Source organism: Falco cherrug, chromosome 3 (assembly GCF_023634085.1).
Source record: "Falco cherrug isolate bFalChe1 chromosome 3, bFalChe1.pri, whole genome shotgun sequence".
Taxonomy (NCBI): domain Eukaryota; kingdom Metazoa; phylum Chordata; class Aves; order Falconiformes; family Falconidae; genus Falco; species Falco cherrug.
The window spans coordinates 106,111,640-106,137,992 of NC_073699.1; the positions used below are offsets into that span (position 1 = coordinate 106,111,640).

At 42.7% G+C, this 26,353-nt stretch overlaps 1 protein-coding gene across 9 annotated transcripts; it reads right to left on the reverse strand.

Moving 5' to 3' along the window:
* Positions 1-3,556: 3,556 nt before the first annotated feature.
* PER3 (period circadian regulator 3) lies at positions 3,557-26,257 on the reverse strand. Of its 9 annotated transcripts, none has more exons than XM_055705294.1 (21): positions 25,986-26,256; positions 24,812-24,963; positions 24,118-24,233; positions 23,055-23,256; positions 21,977-22,025; positions 20,080-20,222; positions 19,590-19,668; positions 18,754-18,860; positions 18,361-18,517; positions 17,303-17,408; positions 16,778-16,903; positions 15,898-16,024; positions 14,696-14,840; positions 13,934-14,061; positions 13,277-13,462; positions 12,452-12,700; positions 11,202-11,923; positions 9,932-10,109; positions 9,175-9,352; positions 8,409-8,559; positions 3,557-7,432 (listed from the first exon to the last, which is right to left on the reverse strand). In XM_055705294.1, the coding sequence occupies exons 1-21, from the start codon at positions 26,123-26,125 to the stop codon at positions 7,352-7,354; spliced, it is 3,522 nt and encodes a 1,173-aa protein (XP_055561269.1). In that variant the 5' UTR covers positions 26,126-26,256; the 3' UTR covers positions 3,557-7,351. The 9 variants fall into 9 exon arrangements, 5 of the variants coding, with proteins under 5 accessions (XP_055561269.1, XP_055561270.1, XP_055561267.1 ...); XM_055705295.1 differs by having other exon boundaries at positions 11,202-11,920; positions 12,452-12,703; XM_055705292.1 differs by having other exon boundaries at positions 9,175-9,349; positions 12,452-12,703.
* Positions 26,258-26,353: the final 96 nt, after the last annotated feature.

Below are 26,353 nucleotides of genomic sequence, written 5' to 3' on the forward strand. Positions count from 1 at the left end.
TTAGACTCTATGCTACTTGGAAATTAATAAATTCTTGATGTTTTGCAATTATGCTGTGAGCAGTGTGGTATTTTCTCAGAGTTCACCACTATGGGACGAAAGTAATGGGACAAAGGGATAAATATGCAACGCGAAGAGAACGCAGGCAGGGGAAGCAGGATTCCCACGGGGTGCTGTAAAACCTCCCAGAAGAGCGATGCCTCAGCTGCGTCTAAGCCCAGAGGCAAGAGGTCTTCCTCCTGTGCCAGGCAGATCAGGGTGCCAGGAAGAAAGGGTCATTGCTGCACGCCCTGATGGTGCTGAGCCGGTGAGGGATGGCAGCTCAACAGTGCCCAGTCCCCGCTGCTGCCATCCCCAAGGCACCACAAAACCAATAAGCGCCTGTCGAGTTCGCACAGCTGCTCCCACTGCCCCTGGGGGGAGAACTGGTTCTCTTGGTCACTTCAAAGACAGACCCACAAACCTATTTCCTTGCAGCACCGCGCCAGGTCCCCAGCTGCCCGGGACACCAGGGTTATCTGTGCATGGCACAGGCCTTCAGAATCGTGCCCCATTATCGCACAGGCAAACGTTACAGCTGTCCGTGCAAGGTTTTGCACCCAGACTGCAGATGCTCAGTGGAGGCAGACGGGGACGGCAGGACTTGGAAGATGCTATGACTGTGACCTGCACTCACGTGGCTCCGCACACAGGCGGTGACCCAGGGACACAGACCACCAGTGTTACTAGGGCAAGCCACTCACTCGGGTGCTCCAGGACAGCGAGATTTGTTCCCCAGAGCCACCACGGGGCTTTTGCACTCTTGTTGCGTCTTGGCACCTAAAGCAAAGGAGGGAGAAGACAAAACAGCAGCTGGCAAAAGGGTTTGTCTGACACTTTTGTATGTGGAGTATAACCAGCACCTTTCTCAGTCCCAAGTAGTTCCTGATAGTATCTGCAACGAATAGAGCTGAAGAGTCAGGAATTGTCTCTGGGGGACGCAATCCTGGTAACACGCACAAACACCCCGAGATGTGAAGCCCTGCCTTGTTCAACACACGCTTCACATAAATCTTGCACTAATCACGGCTCACAGAAAGCTTGAAGTAAATTTCACCTAACAGCAATACACATGCTACGTTGGTCTCAATAATATACATCATAAATCTCTGACTGCTGTTTAAACAAGGCCTACAGGCTTGATACAGTTTGTTCACTTCACGTAAATTGTAAGACAGATGAAGCCAGCTATAACAAAGAAAAATGTCCTTACAAATGCAGAGCAGCTGGATGCACTGTGCAGCTACTTGAAATCTTCTAAATATTCATCCTTCTCTTAAACAATGGAGCAAGTCCGTGCCTGTCTGGAAATTAGTCCTTTCCTGCCACCTCAGTCAATAAAAACTTGTAAGAAAAGATTTCAAATTTAGTTAAATGAATAACCATCTAAGACAGATGTATTGCACAGAGAGGGAAAGGTGTAGAGCCTACAAAGACTAGGGCGGCGGCAGGTAATCTGTTCAATCCCAATTCAAAAATTGCAAACATAAAGCAAAATAAGTAAAACCACAGTGAATAGTAATTAAAAAAAATATTACAAGTATTGAGAAGTTCACTAGTCATCTATGTAGGAGAGTGAAGGAATGAAGAGAGCTATCAGGTGGTGGGCATGGAGTCAAGACAAGGTGATCGAGCTACAAACCTTCAAACATTTCAGCTGTCAATACGGTAAAAATACTTGCTAGCAGTTAGGGCATCTAAAGCAGTGACACTCGCACAACTCAGGGTATCCAGGCTAGGCCAGGGCACCGCGGCAGGGGCTGCGGGGAATCCAGGTAATTCTAATTAGTGCAATTTCAGCAGAGCACGAAACCTCCAGCCATTCACAGTCCCCACCTCTGGTCGAAAGGAGTTCAGACCACATCTGGGCATGAGTGGTAGCTCTCCAACAGACAAGTGAGACGCTGCCGCACACCCAGCTGCATCCTTCCTTCCCGAAGGGAACGCTCGTGGCAGATGCCAGATAAACGCAGTTCCAGGGTCCATGAGAGGGGAGCCCTGCCAGTCTGCGAGACAGAACGGCAAACTGCTTCTCCCTGGTCCTGCTGCAGCCTCCAGCTCTGGCCAGCTCTCAGCTCCAAGCTTTTTCTCTCTTCCGCAGGCCAGAGACAAGGAGCTGCCGCAGAAAAATGCAGAGGCCACAGGAGCTGCTCCAGCGGCCAGGCTGCCCACCTGCCCGGGCTGAGCTCGGGAGCCACAGGGAGGAGCTGGGGAAGCCACAGGAGTCCCGGTGCGAGTCGCAGCAAACGGAGCATCCTGTGGCGCCCGGCAGGCAGACACCCGCCCCAGCCGCACAGGAGCGGCAGGTAACGTGTTCACTGAAACTTAATGCAACTGTGGAGCAAACCTACCACAGAAAACCCACAGCCCCGTTACTTTTAGCATTGGGGTAAGTATCTCGGGTCCGACAGTTATCTCTCGTCATCCACCAGCCATACAGCACACCTCACTCAGCTCACCTCTGACATCCACACAGAGGTGAAAGCTACAGGGTTTAACTGCGAGCAAGAACTTCAGTGGGCAGGAGCGTGACTGCCACTGACAAACCGGGGACACAGAACTTCAGTGGGCAGGAGCGTGACTGCCACTGACAAACCAGGGACACAGCTGGACCGACACTGCCTAGGTCTGAATAAAGACACAGCACCACCTTGAACTTTTTATTTCACAAGCCTGTCCGCTTGTCATCATTTTTGGACCAAAAATACCTACTAGACAATTTGGCTCACATTTGTAAGTATGTTTAGAGTTGCCAAAACACCCTTTTAAAAATTAGTAAGCCATCAGCAAAACTATAGCCGTTACTTTGAGACACCTGTATTTCCAGGAACCGCACCGCTTACCTTGCCAGAAGCACCTTCAGTTACATATACTTATCTAGGATTACTTCTTTCTTTCCCAATTTTAGTAAGATGCTACCATCTTTTGTTCTGTACCTTGTACTCCCTGCAGTGACTTTGCCTTTCTCCTACAGGCTTTTTAAGCACTGCTGACCACACTTCCCTCTAAAGTCCCTTAAAACAGAAAAAGGTGAGAGCAAATTGTTTCTCTGCAATTAGTTAAGAACTTCATCGCTCTGAGACATGCCTGCAAATTAAACCAATTTTCTTGTTTCTTTGTACCTCCTCTAGAACACCAGTTCTAGCACAGTGGGGCTAAAGCACTCCCAGAGCGTTTATTATTTACCTTTTCTAACAAAATCAGCAGACAGAAGATTTCAATCCTGCATGCCAACCCCCAACCGCTTACACACCCAAACATAATCCTATACATTCAGAAGGTACTTGCCCTTCCTCGTGAGATGCAATTAGAAAGGAAATAACATGTCTTGAAGTGGGCAAGGTAGAGCGAGATAAAAAAACCACCACGAAACTCCACACAGAAGAGGATGAATGGCCACTACCCGACCATTTTCACTGTACCCACAACCTCAACACTTACGTACAATCAGGAAAGCATAACAAATATTTTCTTACAAGTCTATTTGGTAGAAATTACCAACAACAAAAGTAAGCACACACTTGAAACAGTTCTTTGCCTCATATTTTTCAGTTTTATTTATAAAAGAGAAGCTCCTGTAAAGTGTACAGTTAAAATCACAACTGTAAATTCAACCACAGCCGAATATTATTTCAACAAAATATTCCTATCAACTGACATAAAAATTCATTCCATTGTGATTTAAAACTTGATTCAGCTGGAAGATAAACTTAGCAATACACTACTCATTCAGCAAATACTTATTGTGCTGTAAAAACACACTAGGGTCCCTCCTGTTCATAGCAAAACATAATTCTGTATTTATGTATACAGCAACAAAAATTGCCAGCGAAATCCAAGGGTTTCCAAACTGCTGACACCCCCACAGGGGGTAGTAACTGCATCATTACTGTACTTGTGTGTATTCCCTTTGATCACCAAAAAAGCGACCTTCCAAGCAGCTCTAAACTGTCTGCCACATTTTAATTATGCCAGGCAAAATAAAGTCACCAAAACAAAATCACAGGTGCAAATCTGGCTGCAGGATTTTACTCCACTGGCCTTTCGGATCAGAACTGGAGCTCACTTCAACTACTTTAGCAAACTACAGAGACTGAAAAAAATAATATAAGCTGAAGTAAAAACTACTAGTTCCTGAAAACTTAAGGAAACTAGGTCCTTCCCAAAAGGAAGGCTTGATAAGGCATTTGATTGCAAGACGTTGTGGTTCTAGTGGGGTAAAGAGTAGCTTGGGGAACTTTTTTTTTTTTTTTGGTAAACCTGGTTTTGCAGCAAAGACTGTTTGCGTTTTTGGGCAAATAATTTAGTTACACAGGGCACTAATTCACCTCCTACATTTTTCTCCCATACCATAATTTTTTCTGTAACCCAGGACTAGGGTAGCCCCAGACAAGGAACCTTGCACCTAAGATTTAGCCAGGATTACAAAGTTTGAATTTCAACTCCTAGGCACATGCACCGTCATTATTTATGGTCAGAGGGTATGGTGCTCACAGCACTACAAACTGTCTAGGGTTTCTGTTCTGTATGATCCTACTGGGCACAAATTCATACGGACAAGTTTCTACGTACAGGTCAGAATCTCAACTGCTTGTGGCAAAGGCAGCCCAGGACACAGCGAGTGAAGGTGCCCAAATGACACTCCCAGGTCTGGTATGAAGTGGGGGTATGCATCTGTGCAAGTCCTTTGTGTCTCTGCCTCTTTTTACACAACTGAGACATGACAGTCATCTTTTTGATGTGTCTCCAGAGCTACGGATGAAAAGCATTATTCAATTGTTAGGTACGTATTACCATGCTCCTACTGCTTTATAACATGGATGACATACATGCCTGCCAAGACATCGCAAACCATTTTCCTATTCAGGAAATAAACAGTAGAAACAATGTGCAGCAAAAGAGCTGATTATCTAACCTTTCCTTCTGGCTTACACTTTTAAACTATGTTGAAGGAGACAGCTGTCCTTACCTGGAGTATTCAAATTAATCTATTTCACAAAGTCTCAAAATACATTACAGCAGTCATTTTAATTTAAGCATAGCTAACTAGAATGGATTCTAGTGCATGAGTAATTTGACAGCTAATAATTAGATAAGAAGCTTCCCAGTTAAGAAAAGAACCTATACACAAAGCATCTTATTACACATTTTAGAGCAAATATTTTAGGTAGTGTGGTTATAAAGCAGAATACTGTATTTGGAAAGCGCTGGAGAAAGACTAGGAAAGGTGTACGGTACTGCCCACGTTTTCCTACTTGAGTACATAATTTGCTATACGTAAATACCTACGGAATTCTCTCATTTCATGAGGTGTTTAAAGTTCAAACACAAAAAGTACTGAGGATGTGTGGACCTCTTACAAACGCAAGAAAAAACAAGTTCAAGCTAAAACACCTGAAGGACAAAGAAATGCAGCTTAAGAATAAATAGAAAGCAATTGGTACAAACAGAGCAGGTAAGCGTACTGTAAAAAAAAAAAAAAGAAGTTCTTTTAAAAAACCCGCCTGAGTAAAAACAGCCTTCAAAACTAAAAAATTCTGTAAAAATAAACTTTCCTTGAAATAAGCTTTAATGACAAAGATTATTACTGAATTGGTTTTAAAAAGTGACAAAACCCTTTAGATAAATACAGTTTTCCTTCCAATGATCTGCAGATGACAGTATTTTACACTTGCTCAACAACTCGAGGCTTACTAGTAACTGGAAAAGTGAAAATTCTCTACACAGCAGAAAAGGAAGAGTTACATGGAACAAAAGGGTGAACAACTTGTTACATTCCAAACCCCTTTGTTGAGAAGGCTAAGGTGATTAACACCACCACCAGGAAAATTTGATTACATTTAGCTTCTGATAAACAAAGGGGAAATCAGACCAAATTTGCCAGTTTTTAGTGAAGCATGTCCTGTTTGAAGAGCACTTTGAGACATTCAGCTTTAAGGTAGAAGTATTAATGTGAAAAAAAGTCCTTTTACAAACTGACAGAGAAAGTGGTTACCACTTCCTGAGCAACAAACTTGCACTAAGCACAAACTCATTTTTCATCCATGGATTTCAACAGCCAGAGACTCCATGACAAAGAAAGAGGTTCAGACGTGTACAGGAAGTCAATAGTGGTAAGAAATAACGAATACGTGGTTTGATGTTCAAGTTCAGCTCCACAACATGTGACTTTTCAAGAAAGCAGGAGAAATGAAGCTCAATCTCTTTTTTTTCTTTTTGTTTTTGGCATCACCGCAACAAAAACAAAATAGGGAAATGGCTTAAAATTTCCTATTTGCTATGTCTGGATTCAACTCATATAACTACTCTAACACAACAACAAATTTCAGATACATATCTGCCTTCCAAAGTGCTAGCAACAGAAAAGATTGCAGGTGTAGCTCCTTGAACTGAGAACTAGGCTTTAGTGCCTTGATAGAGCAGGTTTTCCATGGGTCTTTCATTAAAAAGCTGATCCTGTATAAGGAAACAACACCCAAATTGTTACTTCTGGTTTGGTGGTTTTTTTTTTTTTTCTTGATTGCTATTTATAATTTGATCTCTAGTAGGTTTGCAAACCAGTTACCCTGAACTAATTTTAAACACCTCTCTTGAGAGACACAGCTTTAAAAGCAAAAGCTATAAAACAACTTGGTTCCAAAACACTCATCATGAAAAGCATAGGGAATAGCTTTGGTTCTTTTCACTGCAGTTTATTTTGTTGATGGGCACAAGCTGGCGAAAGGCATTTTGATGCAGAATAACTTGCCCAGTTTTCAACTGCTCATTAAAAAGCCTATTGGATTCTCGAACCAGCTACAGTGATTTTAGAGCCTCTGAGTATTAGGATCTTCAGTTTAGACCTTTAAACACCAAACAAACAAAAATGAACAGCACCCTGCTGGCAGCTTGGTTTCAATACATCTGCCTTACTCGGAGAGTAACCGCTCTGAACTGGTAGGTTCATCGCTGTAGGTTCTTAACCACTGCATCTTTTCAGACTCTCACTTGCAGAGTCCAAACAAACAAAACCTAACCCCAAAACACCTCTGTATTTTGCTCGTCACTGAGCAATCAAAAGTCAGAAACATAACCCATTCTGCACCAAGTCTGTGAGGTCAGGAAGGGAAACAGCCCCCGAGTGAAGGACTGTCTTCAAAGTCATGCCAGGAGCAGAGGGGTAATGGAGGAAGATTCAGTTTCACATGGGAAGAGATAGCCAGATAGATTCACCGCCAGCATGTAGCGAAGCCAGAGGAAAAGAGAACGGGAATTACACCAAGCAGTTTTACTGACACAAGTGCCAATGTCTTCAGTGTTGCAGGAGTGAAGGTCATTTTCCCTTGTTTTCCATACCGTCATCAGCCATTGCAGCCTCACAACTTGCTTCCCTGACGTCACATGTAACACAGCCCTTTAAAAAGGAACAAGAATGTAGTAATTTAAACTCTCCTTTTTATGAGTGTATTTCAAGAAGTCAAATCCTGATAGCATGATATGTTCTGGTATTGTTCTAGAGCCAAGGACATGGATTTCTCAGTTTTTCTGCTCCAAGAATAAACAACACAGCTCAGACACCCCACCCCGCCTAGCACACAGAGCATGCAGTTCTATAACAGACATTAGATTTTTCTGCTGTGTGAGTACATGAATGCAGCCCGCTCTGCCTTGACATTTTCTACACAACTCATCACTGGAGCTTTAGAGCTTTAACTGCAGGACTAGTTCTGCCTTGGTCTTTTCTTCTCCATAGCACCTGCGAGCAGTTTAAACTGATTAGCATGTTCTCTAATGGGTAGTGATATAAATCAGGAGTTTATCAGAGTGCCCAAGAGTTATACCAGATAATCAGGTATAAGATATCAAAATCCTTAAAGAATGAATCTGCCTACAAAAAGGCAGCTATTTTTGTGTTTCTTACTATATGGCTGAAGCTCCTCTGTGATTATGAGCATTTTTCAGCTTACTGAACACATCTGCTCTAATCTTCACTAACGTCCCAGTGCTACACGCTATTCAATCATAGCGACAACCAAGCCTGTAAGAAAAAGAGCAAAAGACCTAAGCAGAATAGAAAAAACATCACTAGATACGGTCTCCGATGTGAGAGCACGATACTATTCCCATTCAGCCAAAAGTGTGACTGACAAAACTTTGCTACAGGTGGTTCCTACATGTAGTTTGCATATCTTGCAAAAAATCCAATGGAAGGACCCGCTTTCTGGCATTCCTCATCTAGCTAACGTACTCGAGCTCATTTCCTTCTTATATTTACAAGTAATAACAATCAGCAGCCCCAGCACTACGAGACCTGGCATCAGCCAGACCTGGCACTGCCTCTGACTAGCCAAGGCATGAATAAAGGGTCGATCGCTTTCACAGCTCCTTACTTGGGTGCTGATTTGCAGCGGGACAGTCTGGGTCCGGATCCACGTATGCACCTCAGCGAGCTCCTTCTTTTGCCCATCTGTAAACCACGGCTGCTGCTTTTGCATGACTGTCAGCTTCTCCAGATCCTCCTTTAAAACTTCCTCTTTGATTCTGCAGGTAACAGACACCTGTGAACACAGCTGTACTAAATGAAGCAAGGCAGGCACTGATTATGATTGTGTTGTAAGAGCCTCTTTGCCAGACTCTACGGACAGCATCAGCCATTGAAAAGGAACTACATTTTGTTATCCCTTTTTTGCTTTGTAAGGCTTCTTTTGACACTGGTCTGTCAGGGGTTTTTTCTTGGTTTTGTTGGGGTTTTTTTGGGTGTTTGGTGTGGGGTTTTTTGTTTTGTGAGCTTTGGGGCTTTTTTAGGGTTTTTTTCTTAATGTGGAATCTCATTATGAATTATGCATAAGCTAATTGCAAGCAACTCGCAAATAACACAAGTATTTTTACCCCTTTATGCATTCAAATTACAGGACAATAATCAATCCCCTTAACACTTCAGCAAAAAGTTTACATGTTACTGTATTTTAACTGATGAGGGAAACAGGGAAAAACCAAGACAAAAGGAAATAACCAGGGCTTCAAATGCACAAACAGTAAATTAATACACCTTCTTGGAGTTCCATTGGTATGTACGCTGTTCCCACTCTCATTTTAATTCTACAGTTCTATGCACAATTCCAAACTACATGTCAGAAATGGTTGATGTTTTCCAACCTGTTTGGCATTTGGTAAGTCATTAGAACTTGTTCAGATGTGTGATCCATCATCACGCAGGCTGACTCATGTTTGGATTTATGAGCTGTCCCTTTTTCTTCTGCTTCCCAATTCTTCTCTTTGGAAGCTTCAGAAGAATCGTTACTGGCAAAATACTTGCTGCTTTTCCCACTACCTGCTGAGAATTACCACAAAAAAAAATGAACGCAGATGCCTGAAAAATCCTAGTAATTCAGTACAAAAAGTAAAAGACCATCAGTGTAGTCTTGTGAGCTAGTTCTGTGATACGAACACAGGTACTCCCAGGTGATTGCTCTAGCAAGCAATTACTACCTATTGAGAATTCAGACATAAAGTGCATTCTATTAAGTTACTCAAGATCTCCAAAGCTCTATTCACTCTTCTCAAAGTTAATTGGCTCAACTTCTCTACTTGTATTTCAAGAGGCCCTGGCCTAGGCAGATCTAGCTTTATCCAAATGAGACGTAAGCCAGTATCTAACGCAGAGTAAAGTAATAATGAGCAAAACAGATGAGTGACTGACAGGTTAAAGGAATACTTCTTAGATTCCCACTTCCAGCTACAGTGACCAAAACAAACTTGGCTTCAAACACTGTACACTGGTGAAAGGCAAGGTCTACAGGTCCTCTTACTGGGATTTCCTATTCCCATTATGGTATTTTGTTAAGAATTACCAACACGTTAGCAAGTAACCCAGCACCAAAGCACCCAACATCCAAATGTTCAACTCCCCTACCTGTGCCACAACCAGAAGTCTCGTTGGAGCTAGAGCCTACAGAACCAGATAAAGCTAATCCACTGCCTGATGCTGCTGAACCTGCACCTGAGTGGGAGTCCTCGTACAGCGAGCGCTCAGTAAATTCACTAGAGGTGCAATGGCTAGCGCTGTTACCACTACCTTCCGGATCATTGTCCTGGAGACAAAAAATCAAAACACATGCATCCACGAAGTTATATTTAAGTTTGAAACAGGAAGTTCATGCATTTATTGCATTTGTCACATGTCGACTAAGTTCTTGTATCAAAGCAATAGGTTTGGAGTTTCTAGCTCTGAAAATGAATGGTGGCCTAGAACTCAGAATTAATGGGAGAAATCAACAAACATCTGGACTCTAGGTTACTGCTGCAGATCCTTCCCCACTGGGTCAAGACATTGTACTGCTGTATTAAGTTAATATTTTTGGCTGACAAGAGAGCAGGAGTCAGTTACCTTCACGTCCAGTTAAGAGGGCATGAAGCAGCCACACACATCAAGCAAGGTGCGCTACAGGGAAAATGAGAGAGTCTTCCCCTGGTTTGCTACGCGAAGCTGACCGCTTCAGCGGCTGCGGGTACACCAACTCCCCTTTCAGGACCCTACCCTGCAGTTTCAGCTGATCCAGCCTTTCCAGCCCAATCTGGATTCAGGAGCCAACATTTTTTTCCTTGCCTGCAGAGCTCAGATTCCTGCCTCTGCGTTTACCGCGGAAGTTGGAGAGGCCTTTTCTATGCCCGTGTATGGAAACCGACCCACACGGATCCCTGTTCTTCGTTCATTAGCTGCATCCCTGGGAGACAGAGGGAGTAATTAGAAGCGGACCTTCCCTTTGTTTTGGTTCTCCACAGAGACTGTGGGACTGACTGAACAAGGGTGCGAATTGCGCAGCGCTAACCGATTTCCACATGCATAAAAGCCCCAAACCCAATATTCCGGCTGACAATTTAATCGAAAAGGCTGCTGCTAAAACACCGAGCAAAAGTGGCTTGTGGCAGCCTGGACCAGAATATCCCACATTTCTGTCATTTGCCAGGTGCCAACCCTGTACTGTTACAAGTTCCCACAGGCACAAGTATAACCAGCTTTCTCTGCCTCCTGTGCTATTTCTGTCCTGCAGTCTACACAGCACTGGAAAAAGCAGCTAACAAAATCTGGTGACCCTGAAACACAGATCACGTAACTGGTTTTGGTGACTGAACACCATGAAAGTCGGAGTTTCTCCTCTATGTTAAAAATTTGCGTTACTTACACATTTAGCTTCTGCATGTGCTTTACCATCGGTACTGATGGAAAGCTCCATAGGTTTTGGCAGCTCTTCTTGAAGCAAATTCAGCTGAAGCGGGGAGCTGCTCCGTGAGCTACTCAGCAGTAGGGCCGGGTTGTGCTGACCCTCTTGCTGGTCCTCCATGGACGTGGCAGAAGAGGTTGGAAAGGGCTGATCCACAGAGCGCAGGACTGCTGGTGCCAGAGGTGGTGGGGCTGGACACAGCACGGTGCATGGGTATGAAGCTGGGGGATAAACGTACTGAGGGCTAGGAAGAAAGACATACTGAGGCATCTGAGCACACGTGGGGAAACTCTGAAAAAATACAGCCGTAAACATGCCTACGTTTGGGGGACAAAGTGCTGGTGCTTCACAGTATAGTTGCGGTGACGATGTGGACTCAGGTTTTAACGAGCGGAGGCCAAGGTCCTCTTCTACGGGAGAGGCTGGAAAACCACATAGGGGATCTGAATAGACTTGAAATCCCGTAGGAGGAATGACATTCATACTGGAGGAGCTCAGATAGGACACTTCTGAGGGAGAGAATGACTGTTTCTGAACTGTTCTCTTCCCACATGGAAGACTATTTCTATTTTTATTAGAAAAGTGGCAATCTGAGGACTGTCTATGAGGTTTCTGGCGCTTGAATTTTCCGTGTTTGCCTTTTTTACAGCTGGCTGGGTTCATCTGCTTTGAAGGGGAATCTCCTAAGGAGAAAGAGAAGAAGACACGTTCACTGAAATGACTGACTGGGGGGTGGGGAGTGGGGGGGGGAGCGGGAAAGAAAAAAAACCCCAACCATCCAGGTATCTGAGTGTGCCTTATTCGGACAGCTGAATTTTCTCTGGGTAATTCTTCCATACACTACAGTGATGGATTTGCTGACATATCTACAATGTTCTCCTTCATGTCATCAATTTTTGTATCAATCATTTTGGCCTATCCCAATCAGATCTTTTCCATTCCTTCAAGGGGAGGCAATAAGCTACTCGGGATTTGCAGGATTTATTGCAATAATTATCTGCTTTGTAAAAAGTCTAAGATAGTAACATCCAATGTGGAGCAGATCTCTGTGGACAATGCTGTTGTCAGGCCTTGTCAGTTCAAAGGAAGTATTCTGTTTGCAGCCCTAGCAAGACGCTCGCTAAATCATACGAAGGAGAACCAGACTCCACTGCTAGGGTGCTCTTTGTAAGTCATCTGCAAAGTCTTTATTTCTCAAAGCTAGTGCCTACCTCGGCCACAGGAACGTCTGTTGTTACTTTTGCTCCCCTGTTGAAGGTAAGTCCTAAACGGAGACAGCAAGATCCTCTGTCGGAACTTGTCCACATAATTCTGCTCCTCCTTTTGGGTGTGGGCTGACAGCGTTTCTTTTGTTAACCCAACTGGCTTTAACTCCTCAGGCACCCCAGTGAGACTCTGAGCGTTCACAGGAGGCAGCTCAATGTGTTCACTTCCAACAGTAGTATCCTCCACTGTGGTCACTTCTTTGAAGAGGGAAGAAAAGAAATCACTCTTTGTTTCCTGTGTAACCCTCTGGGTGTTGACACCAGAAGGCCAGAGCAATCTCGTCTGAGCTACAGGCTGCAGAGGTGGGGACAGAAAACACCTTTACATTCAAACACAGTTACACTAACATCAACTGACCAGATTTCTTTGCGTGATCTGGAAAACTTCAAATTCACAAAGTTACAGACGCACTTCTTTCTTCATATTTTCTTAGTACAATACCAGTTAAATACTAATTTTTACACTTCTTTCTGCATTAAAATTAAGTAACACTGGCCCATTAGCCATTTTCATTTTAATCCTCAATGGCCAAAAGTATATTGTTGTGTCTGAGAGGGACTCTGTCAAAACCAGGTTTTATTACAATACTGTAAACATTTCCAGGCTCAAGTTTTCTCCACAGTGTCCCTAGAAGAACCTTAATTATACTTCAGAGTTCACATGCATGAGAACAAATCTCAAATGCACAAAACTTTCTCACGGTGTACTTCAGTCTGGAAACACTGTGTTAACTTAAAAATCAGCGAGTCTTTTGCAAGCGCGTACAGTACCTGATTCAGGGTGTGGGACATGCACTATAGTGCTGCTGTAACTGCACTGGCTGGTGACAGACACCACACTGGGAGCCTTGTTGGACAGGGTCAGGTCTGCCAGTGGAGACCCCACTGTGCCTGCAGCTGTCTGGTCCTTCAGCGTCTCTTCCTGATCAGCAGGTATCGGAGTTTGAGAATTAGCTGCTGAAAGCATAGCAGTGTCTATTGGTAACTGACAAAGCTTCTACGTGGAATTTCATTCCAAGCACTATGCTCCCAATTTATCAAGTCTGACTGGTTCAGAAACGATCATTAACCATGCAGACGATTAAATAAGACAGTCTAATATACAACTAAACGTAACATTCACATGCCAGTGCAATGTCAGCACATACTAAAAATGGCATAAAATATGCGAGCAACGGGAGGTTCATTTAGCAACAACAAACAATTCTTTCAATGCATTTTAAGTTCAAAGACTTAATATTGTAGCTCATGCTTCACTGTGAGATCTAGACAAGGTAAGCGGATATTTACCACATAACCACAATATCTGTGCTGTTAGCATGACAGCAATTTAAAAAAGTAGACTTAAACTCTGAAATGTGCAACAGTGGCAGGTAAAAAATAGATCAGTTGCGGTTCTATTATGCTTGTCAGTAGACTGTGTGTTACCTTCCAACGCCTCCACTTCCTGCTGACTTTGCTGGACTTGCTTGTCATCTTCTGAAGATGACGATGATGTATTTGCAGAAGATTTACATTTCCTTTTCAATGCTGGAATACTGCAGCTCTCTAGATATCTGAAATAAAAGCATATCACAGGAAGCTCTCCCTACTTCGTGGGTTTTCTCCATTTGGAGAGACAAACATTTGAACAATCCAATCTGGAGATCCAGGGGTTCTTAACTAGTATTTTAAATTCACTGGAGGAAGCTCTGAACATGTATCTGATTTCCAAAGAGTATTTTAAATAAAATCTATCAACTATGCTTCAAAAAAAAAAAAAGAAAAAAGAAAAAAAGAAAAAAAATACAATGTTATCCACTGGGTTAAAAAATACTGACATACTATAAATTGTATCAAATTTCTGGTTTACATGGATGTTCTCAAAGCATATATTGAGAAGACATCAACATATTATGCCCATCAAAATTCTCTTAAACTCCTATTGCACCAATGGTGAAACCAGCAGCACCCAAACATCAACAGCAGCAAACAGAATCTTAGGCCCTAAATTCTTCATTACTGCGTAAGGCAGATTGACTGAACACGGGGATGGATTGCCTAGAGAGGCACTAAAATTTACAAACAACCCCAAATTTATCTCACAACTCAAACCTCAGACAGTTTAGACCAATGCAAATTGCTTGGGTATTTACCTTCCACCGATTAATCTTAAACTTCTACTACTAAAACCACTTCATAGTTTATTACCTGATGATACTATCAACACAATTGATCTGCTGATAGGAAGGAACACGCGGAGTCTTCTTTGAATCATCATAAAATGCATCGCCTGTTTCTTCTGTGCTATCACTTCTCAACGTCTGAAGAAAACAGGAAGCAGTGTGCCTTTTCCCTGGAGAAGAAGAAATCCTCTGACTCCTCTCAAAGGCATCTAAACACCACCCCCACCGAGACACACACACACGTATCCATACTGGGATACATATATATATTATACAGGGATATATAGCCTATGACAGCTCTGCTCTCACTACAAAGTTCTGCATTTTCATCTCGATTCACATGTTTCAAGGCAGGGCATGGAGAATGGGAAAGAATGCGTCAAAAGACAGAAACCCCACACAGCACCTTAGACATCCAACTCAGAACAACTAGTAAACACAAGAAAAACAGCATACAAAAAATTTATTGTATTTAAATTGTAAACAAAGCTGCACCTAGTATTACTTTTATCTCAATTTATACATCAGAGAATCCAGTCCATTAACAGTGATTTACAGCTTTTTATAGCACAGATACACTGGTCTGAGCGGTATCAACATTCCCAGAGCAGTCCTCTTACCAGCAAGGCGAGGACTTACTAACTTTCATAGAGAGTATCACAGGGCAAGATGTTTTAATACAGACTTCTGTGACACTGAGCAAGCATCCACGTTTCTCCATATATTTGTGCTAGGTACTAACTGCAAATAATGTGTATTAGCATAACGTTAAGCACTCAGTAACTAAACCACTGCTTCAGTGGGAAGTGGGGCAGTGTTTTCAAACTGATGGATTGTTTCTGAGAGTCTACATGAAGTAACTAAGGGAACCTTCCATAGTGGACTTCTACTTGCTACAAGCAAGTCTGCATTTTCACTAGAAAAAGTTAAAATTAAAAAAAAAAGTCTATTAACCTAGAAGAGACAGATACATTCCTCCAGATCTCAGGCACAGTTAAACTGTCATTGCAACTGCTGAGGGTTTTTTTCAGGGTGGCTTTTGGGTTTTTTGTTTGTTTGGGTTTTGATTTTCTTTTTAAAACCCAAGCAAACAAAAACATTTCCCACATTTAAGCCATGCTAAAATGCTATCTTAAGTTCTTCAGCATAACACCAGCTAGCTAAACTCACAGCTATAGAACTACAGGAGTTTGTGTTACCTTAATGATCATAATTACATGAACTTACCTCCTAGCATTTCTGAGCTCACAGCCTGTTCATTTCCATTCTGTGGCTTGCTCCTTGATGCAATATACAGCTGCTGTCCCAGATTCTTTATTCGGTTGACATCCACACAAACTTGTTGCAATGTCATCTTGAGATACGTGAAAATGTGAAGTCAGAATAAAATGAATGAAAAGAGGCCACAGGAGACCATTAAGATGGGCCTGCATTCTTGTATTCTCCAGACTGAAAGGGAGTAGACTGTCAGCCTAAGCCTGATATCTATTGGTATTCGTAAATTTAATGAATCTACTTATCAAGGTTAATTTAATTAAATTAACTACGATAAAGCTCAAACAGCCTCAGCGCTGGCATGTTTTAATACTGATGCAAGCCTTGAGAGTGGGAATAAACCGAAGACTTACCCAAGAGCCTCACAAGGAAATTGGGTAATTGCAATGCTTGTTTTAGGACAGCACTGTGTTCACTCTCTTCTACAGCAGCCTACACTGTACCTCTAGTGCCCTTTTTAAAAGAAAACAAAATCCCAAGCAAACAGAACCCCTCCATATGCACCAATCCTCTTTCTGATTGCATGGTTCTTCCACTTTTTTCTCCCAGTCCACTGGTTTTTTGAGCAGGCTGGCCTTAAGCAAGCCTTCAATTTACTTTCGTGAACTACCGTAGTAGTTATCCGCTCATTTTAGTCAGCAAAATTAAGTGCAAAACACAAAAGCCAGCATTCTGTAACTGACCAATTTAAATATGTTTAGCGTGAACATAGCTGTATCTTCTCCCATCAGTAAAATTCATGATGAATAATATGTATGTACACAGTAAAAATTTTCATTTTTAAAACTGTATTTTTACTACTCTGCAGGCAGTGACACATTTATACACCTACTGGTTCTTGTATTTCATCTGCACAATTCCCATTGGAGTCACTTGAAGATGCGATGCTGATATAGTGCTCATAAGAACCATTGCTTCCAAGGCTTCCGTAACCACTGGAAACATTGCTGTGAACTGGCTGTATGGGGGGGGGGGGAAAAGTAATTAAAAAAATTATCCTCTTGGAAAACAAAATATTTGCAACACAGGACTTCAAGTAAACAAAGAATATTAAGCAAAAAGTCAGTATCGCTCTGCGCTCTACCACTTGCTTGGGAAAAATTCTCTACCATGCTTAAAGCTGTTTCAGGATGCAGATACAAAGATTTGGCAAATATGTCAAACAAAATATTTTTTTCAGGTGGGCTACCCAGAGCAACATTTTTAATGGCGTTGCACAAGCCTGTCTCCATTTAGAACTTCCCTTTCAGACTTTTTAAAAGATCATCCCCAAAGCTTTCTGCTAAACAGACCCAAGTTTCTTTAGCCCCTCCTTAGAAGGCCAGCCAGGGTTTCCACATTCTTTCATCTTCTTTACCTGCAGAAGCAGCTTGTAAATTTGTCCTTGCAATTCTCTTATCTCTTTCTCAACACTGCTCATTTCTTTACTTCTTGCAGCAAAGACATCTTCATTCAGAGGGCTTCTGGAGAGAGCCAACAAAATTTCACTATTAATTTTAATTTGATGAAGAAAAGGTAGCTATAAACAAAATTAGAAAAGATTATTACAATTTTTTTATTATCTTTATTTTATTCTGACTGCTTTGCTGAATCGACACAAAGGGCTGTCATCTGTTCCATGGCAGCTCTGCTGGGGTAGCGCTCCACGTGAAGCCCCAGGGAAGTGGGTACACCAGCACAGAGACACAAGTTAGTGCTGACAAACATCTACCCCTTCATCCAGAGTCTGAATTCACACCCCATAAAAACCCACATAAAAGATTACTTTGAAAAGACAAAAGGCCATCCCCAAAAGCCATTTTCTAGAAAAGAAACCAGGAAAGAGGAAGGCAGTCATATTTCCAAGTCTCTGATTTGAGAACTGAGGAGAAACATCTGAACAATTACCTTGGACATTCAATACTAATTGCATTTTAAAAAGAGGTTTCCTTGGTAAATATTTAGATTCTGTATCAAGTGAACATTTCAGAAGAAAACAAGCCAGAAGGTGATCTTGATTACATGTCTGTCTATTAGTGGGCTATATTTTTTTGGTGAGCTAATTATGAATGAATGCCAATTAATTATTTGTTAAAGTGATCTACTTTTTACTTTGCTTTTTAGCTTTTACTTGGCTTGTCTGAAACTGACATTTTGTTTTAGACATGTCTATTGTCACAGTATTTGAACATCAACCATGTACAAAAACATACTAAAAAAAGTTGGCTTTGCCTTTTGCCTCAAAGTAACTAACTTATTTTTATACTTAATAAACAAGACTAACACTGTTCTGAAGGAAGGGGCTGCAAGACAGATGCTAGGTAGTTATCACAGACTGCAGGAGCGACATGTCTCTAGTTCAGTACTAATACAGTTTTGTTTTGCAGAATATTCAATGAAAAGCACTTTAATAAATCAATTCTACAACTGACTTACGTCCGGACTTTGTGTCGGCCAATGATGAACGCTACTTTCCTGCTCCAAGGATTCACAAAACTGGACCAGCTGGTATCCAGTATGACATAATCACCATTTTGAGTACAAAATCTAATCGGTAAATGTTCAAAAGGGGGTTGGCCAGCAAATTTCAGGACTGAAAAAAAACCAAACAATCAAGAAACAAGGTTCAGTTTACATGATGACACAATAGTGCAAGCACTAACAACTGGGGTCCTTTAAAATGTTGGGTCTGAATTTGTTTCAGTCTGAAACTGGTTGCTTTAATTCATTAATTTCTGTCTAGACTGCAGATCTTCCATGTGTTAAGCAATATGATAACAATAGAATGTTAAAACCAGTAGAAATTCCTCTTACAACAACTGTACTTACTCTTCCGGTGAACAGCAATCATCAAAGGACGATCTTCTGGATGCAAATACATCAGTATGGATGTTCCAATTAAATCTTGAGGTAAGTAACCCAACAAAGGCACTGCTCTGAAACCCAAAAACATTACCACTGATTATAATATAGTTTTGAGTATTTATATCCTTAACCCTCTGCTTGTCAGCAAAGTCCCCATGCACGATCTACAGGGGCATGAACTAAGGCTACAGAACATTTTCCAGCACATGTAATGATCCTCCAGTGCCATGCAGACACGTAAATACCAATGACAAACATTTCTGTGCCCAGACATCTAACAGATTTTCACATTTTCAGGCAGTTTTGTACCTGTCTACAGGTAAAGAAAAAGAAAAAAAAGAAAAAGGGATCTTGAAGAAGCAGGTCACAGGCAGAACATCAGAAATCTGACACGGATGCTGCAAAGCACATTGTAAAAACACTCTTGTGGCTTTGCAGGAAATAGCTTTAATCTGGCCAAATTTATTTGACCCAGCTCAGTACAGCTGTATCTCTACACTCCGTGATCCTCAGAGCTTTGCATTATGTGGATTTTCCACTGCCTGTGTTATCACATTGCCCTGGATAACGAAAACTGACAGCAGTTCTGTTTAATTCACATTTGAAGTCAACAAAGGAGATTACATCTGTGGAGTTCTAGATGTTCCATGAGACGACTAACCCCAAACTACTTTGTTGTTTAATTAACTACTGCCAGCTGCAGAGTTCACCTACTTTACTTGGGTCTCCAGCTGCATCACCGAAGGATTTTTTGCTACCTCTCCATACACACCTCACAGGTCATATGATTCAAATCTCACCTGTCATCTATATCAAGAAAAACACATCCAGGGGTGTGAGTGGTGGTGAAGATTCTTTTATCCATAGGAATTCGAGGAGCTAATAGAAAAAGAAATATTTACTGAAACAAAATAAGCACCAAGACAGAAAACCTAACCGTTAACTTTTGCTCATGATAAAGAGGTTTTTGTCTCCTGAACTTTGTAATTGCTCACTGCTTTCTGACCAGTAACCCAAAGAAACGTTACAAATTTTAAGTGCTGGCAAAGAAGGCACAGATGCTCTGGATTCACACACACACACACACACACACACACGCACGCATGCGCACGCACACACAGACACAGACACACACAGACACACACACACAGACACACACAAAAAAAAAAAAAAAAGTGGAAGTTACACGGGTGAGACTAACCAAGCACTGTTCTAAACCAAGGAAGCAGACTTTCATATACTGCATTTTCCTACCAGCTTGGTTTTTTTCACTGGAGCCTCCCTACTTGCCTTCATATCCAGAGTGAATTTTCTCAGCCAAAGCTAAGCAACAGGATTCTGCATCCACGTGGACAGAAGTACACACGTGGACCAAGTACGGGGTGATCCGGAATGGGTAACAACGCATTTCTTGTTCTCGGTCTTTACCACCCCTGAGGAAAAGTAAAAGGGATTAATGCTCTGGTTTCAAGACTCAGATACTTTATGCCAGGGCTGAGAACTCTGCACAAAGAAGTTATGCTGAGCACACAGACCCAGACAATCAGAATCTCCCAAGGTCCTATGCACACTCCCCACGCGTAGGGATCCTACGCGATCCAAGGCCAACGCATTCAGCAATGCTGATCTCACTCCCCTTCAAACAAGTAGGTGTTCTGCCTCCAATACTTGCACCCAGAGGCTGTTCTAGAAATGCCAGTACTCTAACGGTTAAAGAAGACCTTCTAATTCTCAGTCCAATTGTATTCACAAGAACCACTCATTTGGTCTTGGGCTCTGCTTCAAGTGACACAGTCCTTTCTGTCTCTTGTTTATTCTGTACCATTTTTAGGAAACATCACCCACGCACCCCCAAAAATAAAACCTCTGTCTCTCAAGTTTTGTTTTGCTCAACTATGTAAGTAAAAGTCCTCCAGCCTCGGTTCACAAATAGTTGTTGTTCTTGGACTGTCCTCCTCCCGTGAGAATTTGTCTTCCTAGAACATGTGTGAGCAGGAGCAGCACACAACATTCTAGCAACGATCCTAACCACGGCTTCGCGACAACTGTGTTAGTGACTGCCTGGTCCTATTGCAAGTGCTTTCTCACCTGTTATAACTGTAGCATCTTACCTGGCTCTGACTGAAAGGATTGAGATGAATTTTTGGACATGATGCCTTACACTAGAAGTTACTTTCTTACTCCACACTAAGTTTTGTAAAATGTTTCTAGGGAGAAGTTACTGTCATGAAAACTACTACTGAGAGCTCCCCCTTTTGGAAAAAAGATACAAATAGAAACTGGGTACAGCAGCAGTTTAACCCACAAAAAAACACTTTCATACTTCAGCCTAGTGTGTGCTTGTGAAAAAAAATAATTTTACTCGTGAAGCCCACATAACCAAAAGCACCCGTTATACAAAGGAAGGAGAGATGTGGTATGAAAATCTGAAGAAAAACGATTGCAAAATGTTTATGTATGCTACCAAGAGTTTCCCCAACTTAAAACTGGTTGGTCCTGCTATAATTATTCCAAGCGCCCTTACATGATTCAAGAAACAAAGGTGACTTTAATGCTCGGGTTTTTGAAAGGCAGATGAATGACTCGGCGATCGACTGAAAGATGGAACAAGTATTAGGTCCGCTCAGAAGCAGACAGCTCTTACCAAAATCAAGAGACCACCCAGGTCTGTAACAGAGCTGCACTGAAGATTACAGGCCAATGTCAATTTTTTAAGATTTCTTTTAGCACTGAGATTAGCCAGAAACTGTATCCATAGTGACAGCAAGTAGTATCTCATGATTCAGGTCTCACACTCAGGTGACTGAGTATCTGTTATCACCTCTGTCACAAGCTCTCGAGCAAACTTAGGCAAAACACCCTTTGCCTCCACCCCCAAAGTGTAAAAGAGGGAATAGCAATTCTTCACAAGATCATTCTTCTCCTGCACAACAGCACTGAAGGAAACCAGCACATCCAAAAGAAACATGTACAGTTTTCCTTCTATGCCCATAAAAGTTTAAGCATCTATATGGGAAAGACATTCAAAATGTCCTGCTGGATGCCAATATTAAAGACAATAAGTCAGTTTTGTAATAGAGTTCCATGAGCTCCTGCTGGTCACTTGTAACAACAGAACACTATTTCTGCTCCATACTGTACCCTTTGCCCAGCCTTCACCAATATAAAACCATAACAATGTACTTGCCTGATCCTGCAGAAAAAGGATTTCACCTGGGCATACTCATACAGAGAAGCTAACAAGAAGAACACATTGAAAGTATCAGTTATTATCTATAAAAAGCTCACACCTAACAGAACTATTTTAAATTCTGCAGTCTCCAGACTTTCTGAGCAAGACCAAAGTCCCACAACCTGCTCTTTATCAGCTACCGAATGAGCTGTTCAACAGTCTGCTCCCACCTCAAATGCTATCTCAGCTCTCCAGCCCACTCACTCTTGGAGAAATGGCTGACCTGGAACTAAATTCAGAGGAAACACATATCATCTAAAAAACTCCTTTCCCCAGTGCACCACTATGGAAAGGAAGGGCAAAAAATTCCTGGTTTTGAGAGCCATGTACCAAAACAGAAAGAGTTATGGGGAGAGGAAAATTCAGTAACAGTTCACAGCAATAAAAACCCAATTCCATAGGGGTGCCACTACTCTGCTGGGTAAGCACATGACTGGCTTCCCAGTTGTGGAATCCCTGGCACATTAGCAGCCTTGGATGTCTCATGTCCTTTGGCAGCAAGAATTTTGGACTTCCCATTTCTGATGCCAGAACAGCCCCACAGCTACATGGGCAAACAACATGGCCTTGGCATGCAAGCTACAGTTGAATTGCTCACAAATAACACAGGACTCAAAAGACACCATTTAGGCATGTCCAGCACTAAATAGCAAGTCAGCTTAAAACTTGGGTTCAGTGAGCTGTGTTCACAGCAAGCAGACCATAAAGACAAAGCACTGAAGCAATCGTAAGACATGGATTAAACAACTCTAAGCTCACAATTAGAGACCTTTAGTTTCTTTTCAAATCAGCGGTATTTGGAATGAGTAAGATGGTACACAAAACAATGAAGTATTACTTACTCCAAGAGTTAAGCCTCTAGGAAGCTAGCCAGGACTAAGTGCATAGCTACTCGAGTTTTCTAAGTGGAAAGGGAACAAGTGTTGCCGATGTATGTTGCTGGCATAAGCATTTGCAACTAACAACTATTCTATCCTCATTCTGCAAAGACAGAAAGACACATAAAGCATTTAAGAGCGTTGCCAAGTCCCACCTGTTTGACTATCCATGTTCCAAAGCGGCAGGTGGGACTGATCAGTGTGTGTGTAGAACACACTCACATCCCGAGGGACAAGCAGCTCTACAAACCGGGAGGAGTCCAACACTTTCTTCTTACAGTTTAGAATGGATGCTGCCTGCTCAGAAATGTGCACTATGCGTCCAGAAAGCAAGGAAAACACAGCCACAAACGTGTCCTGGAAAACAGACAGTGTTAAAGGCAACCCTCCCCCAACACATAGTAGCAATATCGTAAGGATAAAAAACCAAACCCACCCTAAACCAACCAACCAAACCAAAACCCACCACAACCCAAGACAGAGGTTCAAAAACATGTTCTTAGCATCCAATTAAAGTTGTATGTGAGCTACTACAATCTCTAATGCTACAGTAGCTTACTCCTGATTTACAAATCCTAAGAAGACTGCAATATCAGAACTGAAACAGATTACAGCGATGCTTGCCATTGTCCAGAATGACTGGTTATCCCTCCGCACACTTCTTTGCAAATCTCACACAATTCCATGTACAAAAGTGTTTGGAGAACTTCTCAAGTATAAAGCATTTGCAATGTATCTGATACAGCATCTAACAGTACTGAATTGCAAGAAACACTCTTTTCTTTGAAGCACAGCCAGAAAGCACAACACATACCGCAAATCAAGAGAAAAAAACTTAAATCCAGGAGTACAAATAGAAACAAAGTCCTTCACAGCTATGGACTTGACCGACTTTGAAAACTTTCTGTTGTCTGTCTCAAGGGATTACCATGCTGTAAATGAATTCTCACACACGATTCTCAAAGAGATATGTATTGCTTCTGGGGTTGGGGTGGGAAAGAAAACCTGGTATTTTTTCACTTACTGCTGTTGGGTACCCTGAGTCAGCACAGAAAAGTAGTAGTCTTGATCTACCTTTAAAACCACAAAAGCCTGTTGGGCTAAAACTTAAAGGCTTTTCAATTTTACACATTCTATTTCCTCAAAACGATGTAAGGAGACTAAATAGAGAGTGAAATAGCATGTGATGAACTCCTTGAGTGTCCCTGAATTCCTTACAGTGTTTTTTGGAGTGTGTTCAGATGCAACTGCCACCAACTCTTCTATGCTGTATGTCATCCCATCTGTCTGAAACACTCTTCGGTCATTCAGAGCCTGGAAAAAGTCATTGTTTGCTAATTGAAAAAAAAAGAAAAACAAGAAAAGCAAAACAAACACAAGGAAGTCAGTAAGGAGACTATTTTTGAAGTATTTCTTACAGCCCTTGTACTTTTGTCATCTTTTTGGTGAAGTCCAAACTGAGATGAGGAACGTCTGTGTAGTGACAAAGGAAAAGGGAATACCAATTATACTATCGGAGCAACCTATTTATGTTAGAGAAAACAAGCACGAGGAAGTAGAAAGGACAGAACATGATGGCAAAAGAACAATTTTAGCTACTTAGTTCTGTTGGAAAACAGAGACTATCCAATAATTTTTCAAAGTATGACAGGAAGGCTGTTTTTTCAATATACACAGAGAGTTAAGAGTAAGCACCTATTAGCTGTAGGATTCTGAAGAAAAGAGAAGCAGCAGGTGGGCATTTCAATAGAAAAGATAACAGGATTATTTAAAAAAGAAAAACAACCCACAGTGCTTCAGAAAGTCAATTGTTTGCAGGTTAACTGGAATACTTTAATTTATTTTGATGTTATTTGTTGCCAGACCGAGCTGCTGTATAGCTTCTATGCTTCCAGATTTTTTCTACACGTACCTTGGACCTGTTGGACGCACTGCAAGGCATAGTTGAGAGCACTGATGGTACTGGGCTTGCTGGAACTCCTTTTCTCTTCAGGCAAACACCTTTTAATTTCTTGGATCATCATCATCAGATCTCTGTGAGACTGGCTCCAATTCAGCTGCTCACTGTTAAACACAGGTTGAACTTTACCAGAGACTTGTGGTACAGGAGCTTTTTTTTTCTGTCAACTACTTACGATTATTCACTAAATTAACATTTTCTGGGCTCAGCTGTGGAGTAGCAGAATATCCAGAAATGTCCTAATGCTCATTCACTACGTTTCCTGATGTATCTTTCTCACTTATTTCCTACTTAACCTTATGTCCTGTACTTTCCCCCTTTCCAACTCCGACATGTCACTGGATGGCAAAGTCACATCACAACCAATCTGCTCGCTAAGGTGCTGAGCAACTAAAAGTGAGCCGACATTTACTCTGGATTTTCTATATCTCACCAGTATTAAAATCATGAACAGATGCTGATTGTTTCTGTGTGTCTTTCTAGCCTTGAGGTCTGCATTGAGGGAAATGTGAGGTCCTCAAAATACACCTGATGCCAGGATCTCATTCCTCATGTGACTCCGGAGTCTTCTCAACAGAAACCTCAGCCTCAGCAGCTGCAAGGTTACTGTCAGCTGCAAAATCTCCCTCTTCTTACTTTTGCTTATTTCACTGACTGAAAAACAAGCAGTCAAAATCCTCAAAATGCAGATTGATTCTAATCCTACAGATCGGATACGAACACCATGATTTTAAATAACTTTTGGCGGTTTGGCATTTTTATTTGCAGCACACTTACTAAATAAATCACTAAGGAAGTTCAAGTGCAGCCTGTTAACTTTACATGCCAGTTCAACGTTGCATAAATTGTAGCTCCTGAACGGCTGGGATTTTCTTAATAATAACAGCACCTCACAATTTCTGAACTTTCAGGAAAACTACAAAGTCATTTCTGCTTTGCTACTGCTAGAGCCAGCCTTCAGCCGCGGCCGCCAGCGCGGGCGCGGCAGGGCCAGGAAGAGCCGGGCCGGGGGCAGGAGGCCGGAGCCGGGGCAGCCCCGCAGCACCGAACCGCCCCCGAGCGCAGCCCCCGCCTCCCCAGGCTCCGCGCAGCGACCGGGGCCGCGGCTGGACGCGCCGCCAGTTACCTGCGAGCTCCGCACCGCCTCGCCCAGCTCCCCGCCGAGCCGCCGCCCGGCGCCGCGGGCGATTCCCCGCCGGAGCTGGCCCCCGCGGCCGCCCGCCGCTCCCCCAGCCCCGCTGCCCCGCGCTGCCCGGCCGCGTCCATCGCCGCCCCGCGGAGCGTGGCGAGCCCGGGGCACGGGCCCCACCGGCGGCGGCGCTGACACCGCCTCGGGGGAGGAGCGGCCCCCGCCGCCGAGCCCACCGCCCTCTCGGGGTCCCCCCCCCACCCCGGGCCGCCAGCGCGGATGGCAGCGGCCGGGCCACCGCCTGCTCCCGCCTCCTGCCCCCCCCCCCCCCCCCCCCCCGGTTACGTAACGGCGGCCGCACGCGG